This window comes from Candoia aspera, chromosome 1 (genome assembly GCF_035149785.1).
Source record: "Candoia aspera isolate rCanAsp1 chromosome 1, rCanAsp1.hap2, whole genome shotgun sequence".
NCBI lineage: Eukaryota > Metazoa > Chordata > Lepidosauria > Squamata > Boidae > Candoia > Candoia aspera.
The window spans coordinates 171,383,361-171,404,357 of record NC_086153.1 but is presented as its reverse complement, the minus strand read 5'-3'; the positions used below and the strand labels follow the sequence as shown (position 1 = coordinate 171,404,357).

Sequence of the window (20,997 nt, the reverse complement as noted above, 5' to 3'; positions counted from 1 at the left end):
GTGAGCTTTAGTGTGGCACAATATATCTATGACATTTTGTCCTGTATTTTCTTTCCTGTGTTTTCACCCATCAATTCCTCACTCAGACCATTTGTGCAACATTCCTAAAATTCCTACTAATGCTTAGAGGGCACAGTTTGAATGAGATCCACTGTCTCAACTCCTAGGTGAGCCTCTCACCATCCCCAGCTGGACCTATAGAACAGCTCTCTGGAAATGTAGAACTGAGTGACAGTGTCTAAGAGAGGAGAAATGTTGCTGCAAGGTATTTTTTCCCACTCCTAAAGCATCACTCTTTGAAGTGCCTGTGTACCTTCTCTAGAAAGTGTCAGTCACTGTGCCACCATCATCTAATATCTATGATCTTTAGTATTCAAAAATGAGGGTGGTAGTTTGTGTTGGTGTAGAAGACCACCACCTTAGGGACCCATCCTGTCCTCTGCCAGACTGCCAGGCTACTGCTGCAGCAAAGCAGCCCAATACCAGCTGTTTGGATCCATGAGCAGACTGCTGCTACTGTTAACCTGCCTACATGCTGTGGCTGATGTGACTGATTTTGTTTTTGCAGTGCGCTGCATATAGATCTCATAGCTGGGATCTGCTGCCAGTTCAAAATATTCCCAGACAATGCCCCTGCCTCTGTTGCCCAACACGTTTGCAGGAATGCTGCCTCCTGTTGGACTTGGGATGCTGAAGTGGACTTGGCAAAAATTCAGGGTGGCACTGGTGATGTGGATATTCCTGCCTCTTCACTCACTGCTCCCCCTAAAGGACTATGGGAGTAAGTCATCAGTTCCCTCTACCTTATCCCTATGCCATAAGACAGCCAAGGGCCAGTATGAAATCACTGCGATTCATTTAAGGAGCAGGAGAGCATGCTTTTTCCTATTGCATTTCCCCAGTGTCTCTACCTCCTCTCTCCTGAAAGGCACCAGCATATATTGGGAAAGATACAACATGTGAGGCCACTAAGCTGGGGCTGAAAAGCATGGCAGTAATATTAATATCCTAACACATACACATTTAATGTAAATTTGAACAAGGGAAGAGGACTAACAATTGAAAAATCAAATGCTTCATTTTAAAAAGAAGAGATTGAAATGTGTTATGGAAGGAAGAGAAGGGGTAAGATAGAAGAGGAATGGAATGAATAAATGATCTGAAGGAGGAAAGTGAAAACAGGCCAGGTGAAAATGGGAATGAGAATGATAAACTTGAACTGAAAATCGGAGTAAGAATTATGAACTCCTGTTTCCCAACTTGGGCAACAACAAAGTGGGACTGATAATATGCGTATCTTTTTCTCCATCTCCCCCAATAGTGCTACTTCTCCAAAACACTGTCGGTCAGTCTGATTTGAAGGTGAAACTATTGCTTTTTGTTTTAAAGTGATTATTGATGTTTTTATATATTTGCATATTGGCTCTTAATTTTTTTTACTGGATTGGTTTTTTTACCTGTTGTGAGCCACCCAGAGTTGCTTAGGCGAGATGGGCAGCCACACAAATTCCTGAATCGGTCCCTTTCTCTCCACTATAAGGTGTAAGGTGAACAAATGTCCAAAGGCAACTCTTCTTTATTCTTTTGGTACAAGGTGCAAATTCTCTATCTTTCCAGTTGATTCAGATCCCAAATTATGTATCAGCAGTGAAGTGCTGCAGAGAATTTTGAACTGGAGACAGGTCAAACCATCCCAAATCATCACCTTCAATGTTTGTGACAAGTTGGAGCATAACCCTACTTTACAACATATGTATCAGCTTGTCAGAATTAAGAACTAGGATAACTTATACACAAATAGAAAGAAGTACAGATGATGAGTAATAGTTGGGTGGGATGGATGCAGGGAAATCTTTATTTAGAAGAGGTGACATGAGCAATATGCTGGGTGGGTAGTCCCATTTTCATTAGTCAGGGTCTCTGCATTTCTAATTCAGAAACAAATCAAAGAATACTAAGCTCTGCCTAAATTATGAACTGACACACTGTCCAAAAGTAACCTGACATAATAAATAATATATCTGTAACAGATATAATCTCTTCCATTTACAGTAAAAACTACTTCTGATTAGTGCCAGTTTTTCTTTTAGCAAAGAATTAAATAATCCAGTTGAGGAATTCAAACGTTTTCATTGAAAAGAAAAAGGCAACTGGCAACCTAAGGATTAAAATCAAGCATCTGAGACAGTTTTATCAGTCTCCTAATAGTTCAGTTAATCTCCCTTGCACTTTTGTCATGGAGGAGAGGAGCTTAAATTACACCTAAGAGTCCTACTTAGGGAGCTATACCAAGCATATTCTTAGTATATGCTTCATAATTGCAATGTAAATAATACTCTGACTTAAATATGTTCATTTTTGAAAGAGTTATTTGATACAACCAAATATATTACATAAACTGGGGAATACCTGGCAAGAGAAGACTTGATGCCAAGAATATCAATGTTGGCTAACCCATACATGTATAGCATATGAATTAGGCATAGAGAGATGGTCATATGATCACAGTGACTAGATCTGAGGAATTTCGGATGAAGGTCAGCAACATCTGATAAAACTTGGCACTTCTCTGATGAGAAAGAAAAGGTATATGCAAACTGATCTGCTTACATACACATAAAAAAGTATTCTTTATTAGGCAGTTCAAGGTCATTTCTTCAGGACTAGAAGAAACAGAAACAAAGATTTGTACTCCCACCAAGGAAAAGAACTGATCTTCCTTTAGAATCAACACATCTATCAAAAACAGTTAAGGCGAGAGTCTTAGCAAACTGAAAACTTCAGGCACAGAATAACTAATAATTTAATCTTGCTGCCTGAGTGAAGAATCAGCCCACTACATTAACAGGCTTTGTCCAAACACTGGAAGAGGAGGAATGCTTTCTGCCTTTGTCTTACAAGAACAGAATTATTTTGCTTTAATGCAAGTTAGGGTGGGCTTGAGGTAGAGGAAGTACAATTATTGTAATATTCATGAAAAGTCCCTCCGGCCATAGGAAACATGCCACTTTCAGGAAAATTGTTTTTAAAAAAATCAGCTCTGAATGAATAAATGTACATCAAATTATTAATCCATTTGATGTTTTGGCTTTCAATTCTCATGAAGAATTTTGTATCAGAGTGTTCTGGAGGATGACTCCACACTTCTCTTCCAGTTAAGATTTTCTTGGTCTCTTCAGTACAGTCATTTCAGGAAACTTTTAAAAAGTTGTATGAACTAAAACAATTTTCTTATGTGTCTCTTTGCTATATAGACAGACAGGAATTAAAAAATCCAAGATGGTGGCCACAGCGAGAAAGACGCTGAGAGGAAGACGCTGACCCCAGTTTTCTAGGGGTGAATTAGTCTCCGTGAGCCTCTGCAAGTCCTGCCTCTGGCTTTGGCTCTCAGCGGTGAACGGCGGGCAGCAGTGGTTTTTGGCAGCAGCGAACGGCAGCAGCATATCTGGGAGGGTGTGAACAGTGCTCCCATGGACCCTGGAGGACCCCGGCAGAATCCTGGTAGCCCCCTGTGCTCCCCCGGTGGCCTGGAGACGAGCGGAGTCCCCCCTGCCCCCGAATGAAGTGGCGTGCGGTGAGCAGCAGAGGTTTCTGGCAGCGGTGGCGGTGGCAGCATACCTGAGTGTGGACCCTGGAGGACCCCGGTGGAATCCTGGTAGCCCCCCGTGCTCCCCCGGTGGCCCCTGGATACATCTCAATGGACCAGACGATGCCCCGCAATGGCAGCCTTGCAATAGACTGAACCTGTTGGGGCGACGGACTTGGGGGGGAAATGGGAAGGATTGGGGGGTGAAGTGGCTTTGGGAGAAATCCCTGGCTTTTAAAATCTTAGGGGATTCTGGAGGGGGAGAGGGGAAGGGAGACTGGCCATTCCCATTAGATTAGGCAGCAGAGGGCTGGGGTCCCTTGGTGTGAGTGTGAGTGTGCCACTCCTCCTGTGGGTGAGAGGCTCGGGAGGAGGTTAGGATTGGTTTGATATGAGAGTCAGGGGTGGTTAGGAGTGGCTGGTGTGTCCCACCTCTTCTAGTGAGAGAGGTTGAGGTGGGGCACTGTAAGGGTGTGGATGGCAGGGGTGACCCACCAGTGCTGAGAGCAGAAGCTGGTGCGCTGGGGGGGATTGCCACTGCTAAGGTGGATGGTGTGGGAGAAGATGGATGTGTGGGAAGAGGGACCCCTGGTTAAGCCCAGGAGTTCTAGAGGTCCGGGAGTGGAGGCTACCGGATTAGGTAACTCTGGGGGCTGTGGGGTGGGCTATTCCATCGAGGTGGTGACAGGCCGGGGACATTATGACAGGACCCAAAGGGCAGGCCATCTTCGGGGAAGACGCCCCCGGTGTTTATTACCAGTGGCATGTTCCAGCCCTCCAGGGTCATACCCGGGCCCTGGACAACAGACCCTCGCAAGCCCTGGTCTTCGGCTGCTGCTCCTTAACTCCAGGTCAGTGAACAACAAGGCCCCCCTCATATGTGATTTAATCACAGAGGAGGGGGCAGACCTGGCGTGTATCACCGAGACCTGGCTGGGCTCAGAAAGGGGTGTAGCCCTCTCCGAGATGTGCCTGGCCGGGTTTCAAGTGTGGCACCAGCCGAGACACCAGAGCAGGGGAGGTGGGGTGGCAGTTGTCATCAGAGAATCTTTAGTGGCCTTCAGGGGCCCTGCCCTGCAAGTGGCCGGTTGTGCGACCCTGTTTTTCAAGCTGGGATCCCGAGAACAGTTGGGGGTGTTGCTGCTGTACCAGCCTCCCTGCTGCGTAGCAACCTCCCTGCCCGAGCTGCTGGAGGCTGTCTCAGGGTTGGCAGTGGAGTTCCCCAGGCTTATGGTTCTGGGGGACTTCAATCTGCCATCCCTGGGACGTGCCTCAGAGGTGGCCCAGGAGTTCATGGCTACCATGGCAGCCATGGGCCTGTCCCAGGTTATCCAGGACCCGACTCAAGACAGTGGTCACACCCCAGACTTAGTTTTCTTGTCGGAGCAGTGGCAATGTGATCTGAGGAGAGAGTTAGATCTGTCCCCGTTGTCATGGTCAGACCACACCCTGGTGACCCTGAGATTCTATTGTGCCACCCCGTTCCGCAGGGAGGCCGGACCCATTCGATTGGTCTGTCCCCGGCAACTGATGGACCCAGTAGGGTTTCAGAGGGAGCTGGGGGTTATTCCCGAGGGCCTGCTGCATGGTCCAGCGGAGGTCCTAGCCATGGTCTGGAATAGGGCCGTGGCCGGGACCTTGTACAGGATTGCACCTGTGCGTCCTCTCTTGCCTCATTTGACCTGTCACTCCCCGTGGTTTACGGAGGAGTTGAGGGTTTTGAAGAGGGTTAAGAGACGTCTGGAGCATTGCTGGAGGAAGACGATGACTGAATCTGACCGAACACAAGCTAGAGCCGCTTTTAAGGCCTACCTTGTGGCGGTAAGAGCGGCGAAACATGAATATTTCTCCGCTCTTATTGCATCCGCAGAATGCCATCAGACGGCCTTGTTCAAGATCACTCAATCTATTCTGGGTCAGGTAGATCCAGGGACCCACCTACAAGGCCATTCAGAAGAGCAGGTGGCAGTCACAGCCAGGAGGGCCTTTGCCCATCTTTGGGTGGTGCGCCAGCTATGCCCATTCCTGGACCGAGATGCCCTCTGAACAGTCACTCATGCCCTTGTCATCTCCCATATAGACTACTGCAATGCACTCTACATGGGGCTACCCTTGAAAAGTATTCGGAAGCTTCAGCTGGTCCAGAACATGGCTGCGCGGACAGTTATTGGGGCTGTAAAATCAGCCCATGTGACACCACTGTTACACAAGCTGCATTGGGTACCAGTTTGCTTCCAGGTCCAATTCAAGGTGTTGGTTATCACCTTTAAAGCCCTACATGGCTTGGGTCCTACAGTCACATCATCGCCATTTGCATGCTTCACAGCCAACTTCTGACAAGCAGAGTCAATAGAAAAGCTGGCAGTAAAATCATAAGTCACGGTCACCTGATTATATGCTTAATGACTGCATCACTTAGTGATGGAGTTGTCAGGCCTAATTGTGGTCATTAAGCGAGGACTACCTGTATCTAAAGTGAATTAACTCTACAAGGAATGGGTTAAGACTTTTAGAGAAGCCAAACACTCTTGATCCCACCATTACCAGGATGAATTCCCCAATGGCTTAAAGCACTGGGTATTTCATTTCTCTATCTTTGCACTATTTCATTGGCTGCTGCCTTTAAAGGGGCCAAGAAACACCAGTTGAGATGCTGTCAAAACACAAGTTTTATTGTAATGTATACTAAAGAGAAGAGAAATAGAATATACTGCTTTATTGGCAGTTATATGTATACAATAAAAATATGTAATAAGAGATTACAACAAGGACTGGGAACCTGTGGTCCTCCAGATGTTAATAAACTATATCTCCCTTCAAGTCTAGCAGGGCCAGTGGTGATCATGTGCAACAGCTACACAGCTTAAGAACTGATCTTTAATCCATATCTCAGCCTGAATAAATTAGAGGTGAATCTACTGGATTTATAGGTTTCAGAAAACCCTTGAAGAGTTTTTGCCCTGGCAAACCTGAAACCATAGGCTATGTTTCAGATGCTGAAATATTATTATTATTATTATTATTATTGTTATTATTATTATTATTATTTGGCACTTTAAAGGAGTGGGAATTATTTTCACATTTTCCTGCTGTTCCTTCCCTACGATGTTTTCTTAGAACCAGAAAATTTCATGGTTAAACCTCTTGAATATTGCAAGTCTCCCTCTTATTTTCCCCACATTTTTAGCACTTAGGGGAAAAAAACCAAATGTCTTAAAAAAAAATTAAAAAGACACTATACCAAATATTGACATCATTACTTTCTTCCTTCCCCACTTTCAACTGCTATTTCTTTAAAGTAAATTATAGTTCCAATTCTTTTTCCTTAATTGCAGGAAACACAAATAAGTGGCTATTTTAAAGTTGTTAACAACTTGAGGGGGCATATTCATTCCCTACTCAGCCCTGACTTGATACACTTCCAGCCAAGAAAACACAGTTGCTAAAACATTATGGAGGAATTTTCCCTATAAAATAAGGTGTTGTAAGATACTTTATGCCTTTGTCTCATGACAAAACAGTTTCTCTGATTGGCAGTGAATGCTGGCACCTGGATGGGTCAATGGAGGAACCACCTGCCTACAGAAACACTTCTCTCTATTCCCAAGAAAAGCACACATTAAAATGTTAATTGAATGCAGTTTATAAAAGAATATAATTTAGCCTAACTGCAATAAAAATCTGTTCACAATCTACTGTTCCACCAGTCACTTTCTCAGTAAGTACTCTGCCACTTAGAGTTGCATTAGAAATGATACACTAGGTAAAAACCAACTTTAAGAAATGGAATTAATCACTGTTCATTTTCTGTTAGTTAGTTTGAAAAAAGATATTGTTGTTATATTCCAGTTGATTGACAGGGATCACAAACCATTCTCGCAAATAGAACAGGCTATAAGTAAGCGTCCAGCCTTTCACCTTTTCTGCATGCGTCCTACAGGAGGGTGCAGCGGCCCTCTGCAGCTCTAGGGGATGAGAGCAGAACTGACCCCCAGCCCAGTCACAGCACCTGAGGAGTGAGGCTTTATTGAGAGTTGAGAAAAATCCTTGGTTCTACCTTTCAGCCCACCTCATTCTCGGCCTAGTCTCTCATCCTGCACAACTGGGTGACCTGCCTCGTTCATCTGATTTGTTTTATCTCAAATGCCAACAAACTCATCATATAAACTTCTGTCTTCTGGACTTAGCCCTTAACAACTAGCTCTGGTGTTTTGGGGAATGGACATTTTCATTCCTTATTACTACTCTTCTCCTTTGCACAAGACTACTCAAGTTCTCTTTCTGAAAACGTCCAAGGATGCTCTTCTTAACAGAGGCTACTGTCCCCAAGCAAAGCAGTGATTTATTTTAAAAAAATTCAATAGCATAATTTCTATGAAATTTAGAGTGTCTCATCTGCTCATAGTAATCTAGCTTCTTTGTATCCCATTCCAACACAAGCAATTTGCATTTTCCTCACCTGAGACTATGGGGAAAAATATTTAAATTAGGCATGCGCACTCATGCACACACACACACACTGTCTTGTATTTTTCTTGATGCAAAGATTGAAGTAGATCAGACTACTCTTGAATGATTCAGAGCAGGTCAGATAATTTCTAGTATTCTAGATCTGCTCCTGAATAAACTCTTCACACACACGATATAAATAAAATGGGCACTTTGTTCTCTGTGAGGAGATTTTATTTAATCTAATTGGAATTCCAAGCATAGAGAAGCAATATGTTTATGCAGTGTGTATGTCATCTAGCTTTTCAGTGAAAATAGTCACAAGATCCAGAGAATCTAAGGAGAATTACTCATATTTACTCTCCTAGAGATTCTACCTAATTTTGATAGAGTTGTCTCAACATTAGCTATTGATTGGGAAATCAAAAGGAGCTGAAATTGGGAAGTCAAGCTCTTAGAGCAAGATCATCAAAATATTGGAAATAAGTTAAGGTCACACATTTCATTGATTTGCAGTGGGATGTGTGCGCTAAACCACTTAGTTGGTTTTGGAAATACAGTATGTCCATTAGCTGAAGCTAATAATTCTTCTGTATTATGTGGCACTGCCTCTTGCACTTTCCCCATCTTCTATTGTTCTCTCACTAAACATACAACTTTGCATATACCTTCTGATACCCCAGTGATGTAATGTTGTCCTCCAATAAATATAGTACAAGGGTGCACTTCCTCTCCCTTTAGGAAAACAAGCTAGTCTTTTGTAGAAGTGTAGAAACCAGCCCTGGTCAAATTTGAATAGTTCATTTGGTTTTGAAAAATCAATCCAATTCTGTGAGAATTACATTTTTTCTTTCTTTCTTTTTTCTTTCTTTCTTTCAGAACCTTTTCAACCCAGAACTATCAAATAATCCAGTGGTGATTCCCTACCCAGTGGTGACTCCTCCCGAATGGCCTCCTCTGTCTGTAGCCAAGGATACAGATCTCATCACACAACTGAAATCTGGGAAAGCTCCTGGAGGTGATTTTATCCCTCCAGAGTTATTAAAAGAATATAAAAATTGGTGCTGGCTGCCCACTTTACCTATATTAACAGAACAGCACATTTCCCATCTGAGTGGAATGAGGCCATAGTTACCCCTCTTTGTAGGAATACAGGAAACAGACTTAACCCTAGTTCCAAAGTGAAAATATTCTTGCTGAGGGACAGGAGCGGTTTAGAGGGGACCATTCAACCTTAGATCACTGTTTGGCCATGCACCACTTAGCTGAAAAATACACCTTACTGCCCAAAGGCACCCTTTTTGCAGACTTTGTGGATTTCAAAGCAGCTTTTGATCTGATTCCAAGGGAGAGGCTATGGGCAAAAACTGCAGGGATCCTCAATGGATAAAAGATTGCTCCTTCTTACTCAGAATCTTTATTCTTACATCTCATTGAGAGTCAGAGGCTCCCCCTGGGGGCATCTTTCTGGAGCTGTTTCCACCAAAAGAGGGGTAAGGCAAGGGTACATTCTAGCCTCCTTACTTTTTAATTTGGACATCAATTCAATAATTCAGGCTCTCTCATCTTCTAATGATCACTCTCCAAAGTTAGCAGGTCGTGCAATTCCAGCCTTGCTATATGCAGATGATGTAGTAATTTTGTCAGTCTCCCAGATGGGAATGAGAAGGGCATCGAGGACACTGGCCTCCTATTGCCTAAAAAAAACAACTTGTAGTAAATTATCAAAAAACTAACGTGTCAAGTCTTTGCACGACACAACAGTAGGATGCATAAATGGCAAATTAATGGGACCCCAATAGAGCAGGTAGGTACTTATGTTACTTTATTAATTTATTTTATGTACTTTTAAAGGATTTTATGTCTACTTTTTAGTTTTATTAATTATAAGTTTATGTATTTTTACTGTAGTGTTCTCTGGCCTAAAGGCTGTAATAAAGGTTTTGATTTGATGATCACCAACACAATATAGAGAAGGAAGGTTTTAAAAATTCCTTGGAAGGAAGTGATTGAAGTTTATTAAAAAAAACAGTGCAAAAATCCAGACTTTTGTTGAGTTGCAATAATGCAATAGTGGGTCTAAATAATATCAAAAGGCAGAGGTGACATCAGAGTATGTAACATATGTAATTCAGACATGTCTTTAAAGTGTTTAAAAACTGTAAAAAGTTATTCTGCAAATGCACCCATCACTGATAAGTATGTATGTATGTATGTTGCAAAAACAAGACTGAAAATCTGAGTGGTTCATGATAATTCTGCAGAATAGTCCAGCATTGGTTATCTCCTTGTGCATTTTAAGGAAATATGAGAGCAAGCCTCAAGTAGATTGTAGTAGCAACACAACCAAAGTCACCAAAGTTTCCAAGATGAAAGGAAGGTCTGTAACTCATGGACAGAGCCTCTGCTTTGCATGCAGAGGCTAATTTTATTTACTTACTCATTCTAATTTTGAGGCTGCCTGATTCCTTGGCAACTCTGGGTGGCTTAAAAGAAGCAAAAGAAAAGAAACAATATATAGAAAAGAAAACAAAGCCAACCAGAACAAAAAATTAGGCTAAACTAAGAGGGTCCCCGAGGTCCGGGAGAACCATTTCCAGAACATCGTAAGGGTGGGACCACACAAATCTCTGGCCTCTCTACATTAAGCCTCCTGCATGGACTCCTGAAGAGTAGAGAGTATTGAGCCAGATGGGCAGAGGCTCTGACACTATAAAGTTGCTCCCCATGCTCCCCTTCTACAACATGGGATGCATTTTCTAACAAATCAGGAGAAGCTGCATATGGAAAAGATGGTGTTACCAAGACATGAACAAGATGTGTAAATGGATAGGTTTGCTGTAGTGTCCTGTGCTAAACATGCAAAGTACAGTCACATTCTACACTGCATCTCTGTCTTCCCTATGCCCTCACATACTATGGATGCCCATGCTTCCAAGCCTGCCTATTATCCATTACTAGATACAAGAAAATTATCATCTGTATACTTATTCAGAGTGGGCAGAATACTTCCGTTACTTTTCTGTAATTCATATAACAACCACTTAAATTGGAAAGTATTGTGTTATTTAAATGAGACTCCTGAGGTAGAATTGCCTTGCAGGTTTAGAAGAGAGGCAAGATTTCAGCTGGGGACTGTTAATATATTGTTTTCTACTACAGGTTAAGGTTACTATGGTAACTAATCATTTTGGCCGGGCGCAGAGGTTGAATTCAACTGTCCCCTTTTCCAACGTTAATTTTTGCACCTGGGGGGAAGGGAAGAACTTGCCCGGACTTGTTTTAGTTTCTGTTTCCCTTTTGTGCAGGCATGTAGAGAGTCAAGCTGCTCTCACTGAGAGCCAAGACTTTTAAATATGTTTTGCTTTCGTTTTGCTTTCTGTAAATAAAATTATTTTTATAGAAATGCCTGGTGTGTGACTTTTCTGATCTCTCCTGGGCCAAAGGCTTTCCCAGCAATCTGCCAACAGGGACTTCAGTTCTCCAAAGGACACAGCTACATTTGCTCATAGTCAATGAATTAGCACATTTATTTAAAATTATGTTTTGTTCTATACTAGGAATTTGGAGCAGACACCTCATTTTATGGAGGCTGCCTATATGCATAAAGCTCCTCTAAGTGGTGGGACTCCATAATAGTCCTGCCGTTTTAGTGTTCTAAAAATCATTTAGGACACTAAATTGTTTTCTCTTGCCATCTCAAATCCTCACAATTTAACAGGCAGCAAAACTGTATCTGAAACCTTGAATCCCTGTCAGGTAACAGCAAGAAACTTCTGTTTCTTTGAATAATGAAAAACGCTTTTATAAAAATGATCCAGCCATTTGAAAACCTTCCCAAGTCTACAGTAAATAGATGATTTGACAAAGTTTTTAAAGAAGTTTATATATACATATACATACATTGTATTTTCTGAAATGTCAATTCTTCCATGAGACTGATTCAGTCATATTTTAAAAAAATTATCCATACATTGCAAAGGCACATGCAAAGTTCTTTATTTAGGAAAGAGAAACTGATTGCACAGGTTTGTAGTTTAGCTATAATACTCATGAAAAATATCTTGGAACCATATTTGATTACAAACTTTAGAAGTTAGCAGGATGATGCGGCTACAAAAAAGGAAATGCAATTTTAGACTACATCAACAGCAGTTTAATTTCCAAATCAAGGAAACTAATTATTCCCCTTTATTTTGTGTGATTGAAAACTACACACCCTGTCATATGAAGGAGTCAGACAAACTGGAACAGATTGAGAGTAGGGCCATGAGAATGATCAAGAGACTAAATCCTACTGCAAGAGTTAGGATTGTTTAACCCTGAGAAAGACATGATAGGATTCTTCAAGGAGTAACCTGCAAGAATGTCATACAGAAGTATGCCAAGATCTCTTTTCTCTTAATCCATCACAAAGGAGGAGCAAGATGACAAAGTGAAAGTACCTTATTATTAGTGCTCTCTGGTACCTTCTCAGTTTTTGTTTTATTTTTTTATTTTTTAGCTTTTTTTCTATTTTATTGGCTCTTGCAATTACCTGCATATTACTAGCCCTTAATCATTACTGGCTGAGAATTTTATGTACGCTCCTCTGTATTTATTCCAACATTCCTGCAATGTAAATGAATTTAAGTGACAAGAAGGCAGATTCCTTGTGATAATATTAAATTATCAGTTACTTATAAAGGCCATAGGTTCCTCTTTACTAGATGTGCTTCAGGAGAGACTAGACACATGTTTTATCAAGAATGCTTCAATTAAACTGAATTGGCAACCTTTTGATTGAACTACTATATGGCAATATGCTCTACATGGAGCTGCCCTCGAAGATCATCTGGAAGTTATATCTAGTTTGAAATGTAGCAACATGAGCACATACAGGCACATTTTATTTTGCCAGAATAACACCACCCGTTGGCTTTTAAATGAAATTCAAGGTACTAGTTGCCACATTTAAAGACCTACAAGGCTCAGGACCTGGGCGTACTGCCTATCCCAGTTCTTCAGGACTGTCTACTCCTAGTGATCTCTCCCATACAATAAGGCCTAGAAGTTTGATTCCCTACTCTGAAGTAGTTAGAGGCTTAGATGGCAAGAGTCATCATCAGGGTTATGTTTCCACTGCTCCTCCCTTCTTTGGAATAGTATCCCCCCTGCCCCCCAGATTAGATCAGCACCAATCTTGATGGTGTTTAGGGAAGCATCAAGACCTGGCTATTTCAGGAAGTTTTGGGGGACTGATTTGAGTTGTGACATCTCCTCTGCAGTAAGTGATTGATGACATGATTTTGGTATGCTATTCCACAGCATAATATGACTTTATGTTATTACAGTATTTGTTATTGTATTATTTTAATCTGTTTACCAAATTGAAGTATACACTGCTTAGAACTGATTGTGACTATATCAGCCTGAGTAATCAATCAATCAATCAATCAATCAATCAATCAATCAATCAATCAAATTCTGTATGGAACAGGGGATTGGAGTTGAAACCCTGAATGAATCCTTCCATTTCATGAATATGTAAGTCTGATGACTGGAAAAGAAGCTTGCATTTCAGCAGGGGTTTGTAGGCATGATTTTCATGATTTCTGTAATCATGAAAACCCCAAGACAAGACTGCCTCCTGTTGTCAGCAAGAGAAAAAGATTGAGTTCTATATACATAAAAATTGCACTCACAGGCACCAAAAAATAACACATAACACACCAACCTTTGCTGTCCTCATAGCAATGCTCCACCAAAGCATGTCAACTAAACGAAATGTTAATTTTTAAATCCAAAACTATTCTCATCTTTCTCTACCAGATGCAGTTCTTGTTGTATGGATTATGCAGCTATATTGTTTTTTTTTTTCCTCAGTGCTGTATATTTATATAATCAAGACAAGTCAGCCCTGACAAGGACTTACTTAAACAAGGACAGGGAACAGCAAGAAAGGTCTGGAAACATAAATGAATCCTTCAGAGCATCCTACTGAGGTCTGCTTCTAATGGGGCCTTGCAGATTCTTACATAGTTCAACTAATTCATTTGTCTAGATTCTGTGATGGGGGACAATAAAATAGAGTGCTTTGAAACATTACATACTTAAAAATATAATTTAGTTAGAAAATTCTCAATGAATTGTGTTGCAATTACTCCTGACATTTAGGGTAACTGAAGCCTTCTTAAATTTGTACATTCCATACAAATTGACCTGGCTAATATGTAGATCATAATAAAATGATCATTCAGATATTATATTTCTCCTCTTTTTCTGATGTGGTTCTCAGCTTAAAAAATAAGCATAATGCATACACACATGTGCATATACACCCACACAATCAGGACAGAATGATCTTATGAATAAATATACATAAAATTCCCAAATACCAGAAACAGACTATTATGCTGTTGTCACTTGCATATAAGTTATATGTATTCTTATTTAATAACAAATCGTTGCAATCCTTCTTGAGGAAATGTTAATTCATATAGTTGGAGCCTGCTTTTTTGGGGGGGGGGTGACATCAGCACAATTTCCCAGCTATTATTGCCTAGTTTTTCTGCATATTTTTAAAAGATTATATCCTCATTAAACAGAATTATCAACTTACCAAGAATTATGGACACTTTGTACATGGGGAGATAGTTAAAAGAATTATTATAGACCGGAAGGTGAATCTACAACTGACCTGTAGCAGTGCATTTAAAAAGAACATTCTAATGTTTGAATATGTTCATTTTTACGGGAAGCAATGAAGAGGACTTTCAAAAAATTCCAATTTTTTCCTTATGATTTTGTATCTTATCTACATATTGGGTTGGTGGAGATTTCTCTATTAATTTAGATCATGTTTTTGTAGCATGTGAAATGTACTGAAATTAATCTTTGTACTTTTGTTCAATTTTTAGAGATTAATAAAGAAAAAATATTAAACGTACATGCGTAAACTGTTCTTTAAAAATGATATTCCTATCAAGCACTTTGTTTCCTTTATTTAATTTATGTAAACTATCTTTTTAACAAATAGTCCAAGAAGTGCACTTTTTAGCCAGAAATATCTAGAGGAAATTCCTTCTCCTTTCTTGTCTACTATTAAGCAATTAATGGGCACTAATTTTACCACAGTTACTACTATCAGTTTGAAACAATGGGAGTTTTGATGTTAACTTTAAATCTTACATGGAAAACCACCTTGGCTTTTTGTTAGATATAAAGGATATTAATATGTAAATGAAGTCAGATCTTAAAAACAGAAGCAGATGGAAGTATTTGACTTAGCTAACAGTCTTTCCCTACTCCTGATTTACAGAGCTGTCCACCCATTCTTGAGTTGGCAGAGAACTAAACTGGCATGAGGTTGGCTGTCCCCATGGCCAAACTGTACAGTATTTTGTCTCTCTTGCCTCTGTGCTCAAGTTACTTGACATTCCTCCAAGGTAATTGCATGTAACAAATTTTATACTCTTTGAAGCTGCCCCTGGAGATGGTCAGAATCAGGGGGGAAATACCAGTTTAACAGTGGTACAGCTAAGGATGGCTTAAGGCTGTGGAACTCATGGACTGGGGACAAGCGGCAGAAAATTGTCACAGGACATGTTTGTTGGTATATAGTTTTCTGCTACAGAAATTAATGTTACCATGGTAATTGAGTACTTCCTTAAGTATTGGCAGGGTGAAGAGGTCAAACTTAACTGTCCTCAATTTGAGTGTTAAAAGCTGCATTGCCTGGGGGAGGAACCTCGCCTGGACTTGTTTTAGTTTCAGTTTCCTTCTTTCTACACAGCCTCTCTTCCCGGTGCTCTCTGAGTGCGTGTGAATGCACAGCTTGTAAAATTTGTTTTTGTGCTTTCTGTAAATACATTTATTTTTATAGAAATGCCTGGTGTGTGTGATTTTTCTGATCTCTTGGGCCAAACGCTTTCCAGCACGCTCTGAAAATGTTTATGTCATAGTTAGGTGAAAAAAGGGAAAGACCCTTGTCACAATTAAAATTAACACATAAATGCCATAGAAACACAGAAAAATAACTAAAGTAGAATTGTCAGAAGGAGAAATTCATTACTGATATAAACCAAGATTAGTATGTTAACAAAATCACAGTATTGATCACAAAGCCCATACTTACAGTCTGTACTACTATTCTTTGGAACCACGGAGAAATTGGAAGCCAAAGGGTTACGAACAATGTCTTCCCACTGAATAGTATCTGCGTAGCAAAGAAATCTGTTCTGGCCAACATATACTCCTCCATTTAAGATTTCTGCATCAAAAAGGAAGGAAGGGAAAACATATATTAAAACCTTTTGGTGAAAGAAAAAAAAATTAGAAAAAATAAGCAAAAAGCACAGAAAAGTCCTTAAGAATTTACAAGAAGTAATTAACCTAAGGAATCACATCTTCACAGAACTAGACATGCTCCAATGGCTTTTTTCCTTCTTTTTCTTCAGTACTCAGATTAGGACTGCCTTACCTGGTACAATTTCCCCGCTATGCAGTTACTAGAAGACTGGATGTACCTCCAAGAACTGAGAAGAAGTCAAGTTTGAGAAGAAGTCAAAGAAGAAAACACATTTTGGACAATAATTTGATCTAACCAAGCATTACAGAACACAGGTGATGTGATGTGGAAGAAAAGCCACCTCTTAAGCACAGCATCAGTGGGATGGAATGTGGCAACAGCACATTCAGTGGTTTCATCTCTTACCTACCGCGAGAGTGCCAGTTTTATATGGGGAATGCCATACCTCCTTCAATTATACGTGAGGCTTAAGAGCGAAAAGTAAGTGTCTAAATTAAGGATTGCATCATCAGACAGCAAGCATCATCTTGAATTAACCAGTAAAAACTCTCTTTTATAAACTGTTGGACTAGAATTGGAGGACATCTGCTGAAGTCACAAAATTCCTTCAAGGAAAGTGTAACAAAGCTAAAAACTTAAACACACAAGAAGGCCCCAACAAGCTTGGAGGGACTTATTTCTAGTGGGCATGCCTACAGCTGTGCTGCATATATCAAATAATAAGTAATGAAGCAAAAATGCACATGTCTAAGCAGAAGAACTGGAAGCAAATGCCTACCCCATAAATACACAAAGCAACTACATGTTCCCTTTCTCCCAAGCGTTTGTTTGAGACAGATTTAGTTTCTAGATGGCTTCTCAACCAGTTTGAGACTATAGGGATGAATAGATGAAAACAAACTTAATTTTGCTGTGCATAAATCAAATGACATGCACAAACATTATAATTATGAACCAGGAATATTGAGAATTTTTTTTAAAAAGCATTTTTGAATGTTTACCGAAAAAGCTCTTAATTATTAATCCCATTCCCCTCAAACCAGTGTTATTTGCCCATTGCTATATCTAACACAAGTTGGCTCCAATCCTACAGAATCACTATTAATAAGACAGTTTTCTGTTGGGTTAGATATGATAATGTTTTGCTTCAGTGGTTTTACAGTCTTTTGAGAAAGAAATAGGAAGAGAGCTAGAGCTGCAGTTTGTTGATCCTATCTAATGCAACCTTTTGGCTCTGCCTACTTTTAATTATCCTAGGCTGCATCAGCTCCAGTGGATCCCGGCTGCCACTGTGAATAGCACATGGCACAGAATCTCAGGTTCAAGCCTTGACGTTTCCGTTTTTAAAATGGCAGGTGATATAATTTCAGGAACGCTAGATGGTAGGCAAACTTCATAAATGCTTGGAAAGAACTGTTTGGGGCTTTGCATGAGTGCAGCATTTAATGCACTACCCATTAAAACAGCCCAACTTTGCCTTGAGGGGGAGAGGAGGAAGGTGCAGCTGCTCAAAGTGGCAGCTCCTTTTCTTTTTCATCTTTAATGTATAGCTGAGGCAGCAGGTTCTAGCTCTTGATCTGGAGTCTTTCTTCCAAAATATTTTCAAAGCACACAAAGGCTTTTATTTTTCAACTGCTAACAAGTAGAAATATGCCTGTTTTTTTCCTATACTATTTTGGATGTTGTGCTGGTACTCCTTCACAGTTTTTAACTTTGTCCCTCTGCATTAGAAAAGTAACTTTTTCACTCGGTGAATAATCTGAAGCAGAACCTTCAATAAAGTGCACACTGAAACGTTATTTAAGTAGCATTTTCAGAAAGCCAAAATGGCAAATAGATGTCACTTCAACCTCTTGAACACAGCCCAGAGCAAAAAAGAGAGAGTGGAGGGCATGTAAAACCACACCGTAATCAAAGAGAACCCTATGATGTGTATATGAAAGGCATATGAATACACAGACTGTATGGGTGGTGCTTTGATCCAGGAGAGATCTTTCAAAAAGAAGCAGGCTACTAACAATTCATTTCCAAGGAAGCTAATTATTTCCAAGCCTGTTCCAACTCAAGCAAAGGGGATTTTACCCATCACTTGCTTGATACCATAGTTGTATTGTGAGAAGCAGCTCTGATGATACTGCAGAACAAGAAGCATCTCTTGCCAGCAAACAGCCACAGGGAGTTTTGGCAGGACTACTTACTCAAGAAAACAGTTCTGAAAACACTAGCCTACCACTGAAATTAAATCTAAGAAATTTAATAGTGAAATTCACATTCCCACTCGCTGCCCTTCAGCACTCTCTGATGCCATCAGTAATTCCTACATCTTCAAATTAAAAAAAACGTAGCTGTGTCAGCTCTTTGTAGCAGACATAATGAAGCCTTCCAGCACCTTTAAGCCCAACAGACTGTCCACCCATGGGCAGGTATAGCATCTGCACAACAGTGAGCTTATAACACAGCTTTACAGTACCATATAGTGAGGTGTCCATGCCCTATGGTAGCCATCTGCTGCTGGCTTCCCCTCCTCACCAAGTATGAAGAAATAAATGAATACATTTCTTTTATTTCAAGAGTCTGAGTTCAGTAGGAAAGACAAAGATCAGGAGGGCAGGGCCCAAAAAGACTAAGGTGGAAGATAAAAAATGGATTATCACACATCACACCGACTGCCAGAGCAGTCGGCATAGGTTTGGTCCTGTTGCCGGTTACAGATATTCCCACATCCTAAATGTAATTGTCCATTAATTCACTGATTTCCTTGGTCCTGATTGACTATACTGTGTTTATAACAAGCTATGTCTGAATCAAATCGTGTAAATCCCGAAATAACTATTGTCATCTCTGGGGAGGATTTTGTGTCAATGGCACCATGAGAACAGGAACTACAACCTAGGTTGTTTCTTCATTCACACTGATGGAGCTCCACACACAGTACCAAACAGATGCGCCTAACAAGAAGGTAATATAGCACCCACTGAGCCAGGCGAGGGACAACATCTACCACTATAACACTGGATTTCTATGACTGCCAAATTAGGTCAATGTGAAATTAAGTCGGTCACCTTTTGGAGGGAGGACAGGCTCGTCTCACTGTTTCTTTAAAAGTCGGCCCAGTTGATGTAGCAAAGAATGTATTCTATTTGCAAGTTGTTAGCATGTTCTATTGCTATTTAGGACATTTTGATAGATGGCCAGAGCACTGAGCATTGTGCGAGTAGAAGAGTGCCTGAGTCCATTTGTGGCTTGCAGCTGAAATCAGTGAGATCACCACAGTACCTCTGAATGGTTGGGGAGACATGGCATACAGACAAAAACAGATGGTAGTTTGCTGCTGTCAGTGCACTTTTAAGGCAATAATCTCCTGTTCCTAAAGCATAAAGCCTTGATTTTACAGGCATACACCAAATAAGAAAAGAAAAGAAAAAATAGAGCAACCGCTTTCTACGTTTTGATTATTGCTATAAGAATCTTCAATGTGGAAGCACCCTTTAATTCAGATATACCTGGTATCTTTAATACCGGATATCTTCTTCTAGACTTCCAGCAGCAGATAGGTTTCAGAACATGGATATGTTCCTGCCACAAGACTATGAAGCCAAGTTTATACTTACTTTAACTAATTTTAACAATCTCTAATATAACCATTAAATGTGCAGTTTCGCAGTATCAATTCTAACAAAAATTTCATGTAGTTTACACAGAGAGATTAACACATTGGAATAAATGCTTAATTTGGAAGATTATTTGCCTGAAAACTTCGCATTCAAAATCCTCTTTTGATCTCAGACCAACCAGATGACAACTTGGTTAAAGATATAGGAAGACTCCCATTTATTTGCATAGAAAATCTACGTCTGGGAAAGAATCCCTGTGATCACGAGAGCCTAAAAGATTCTGAAGGAACTGAAGCTGTTAACAAGACTTGGCTATCTGTTACTTTTAAAATCATGGAAAAACTTGAGTTTCCTGTAATATTTTCTATTTTCCTTGCTGACGTCTTCCATTCCAGTTTCCCTCAGCATAGCCAAAACTGTTACTTAATTGCCTATCCCTTGTCATACCATTTGGTACATAATTTTGGGATCTGAACCTGGAGCGTTTCCCATCTGCTCTGGCAGCCCTCATTTCATCTCATCTCTGCAAGGATAGGCAAGTTCGAGCCTAGAGGCTGCTCTGTAGATGCCACGGATCACTGAGTATCACGTTTTGTTATGGTAAATGCTGCACGATAGCTTTCACCCTACTGCTTATTTTCTTTCTAACCCATTCCTCGTGTCACAGCTCAACGTATTTTGTCTTCCCTGTTTGCAGACCTCCATATGTTTATGATATGAGGAGGAATGCTGGCAGAAGCAATTGTTTTCAAAGTAGCCTCACAGTTAGTTGCTTTAAAAATAGAAGCAATACCTAGGATTAGACACAGTGCTGCACACGTTATGTTACTATTCTGCCTTTCCATATTAAGAGAAATAAAGTCGTTATGTCCTTCTCAGTCCCTGTATAGGAAAAAGACAACAATGATCCAGTGCAACACTGGGGGCAGAAGATTTACACGCTTTGCAAGAAACATCTATCTATCTATCTATCTATCTATCTATCTATCTATCTATCTATCAAATCTTTATCACCGTCCATCTCCCCCCAAAAGGAGGGACTCTGGGCAGTTTACAAT

The 20,997-nt window shown here is 40.5% G+C and overlaps 1 protein-coding gene across 1 annotated transcript in view; it reads right to left on the bottom strand.

The window, feature by feature from the left end:
- ERBB4 (erb-b2 receptor tyrosine kinase 4) overlaps nt 1-20,997 on the bottom strand; it is a 559,265-nt gene that overhangs the window by 302,306 nt on the left and 235,962 nt on the right. Inside the window, exon 4 of the mRNA XM_063303051.1 lies at nt 16,152-16,286. Coding sequence (XP_063159121.1) covers nt 16,152-16,286 — 135 coding nt within the window. The remainder of the gene's footprint in view (nt 1-16,151; nt 16,287-20,997) is intronic.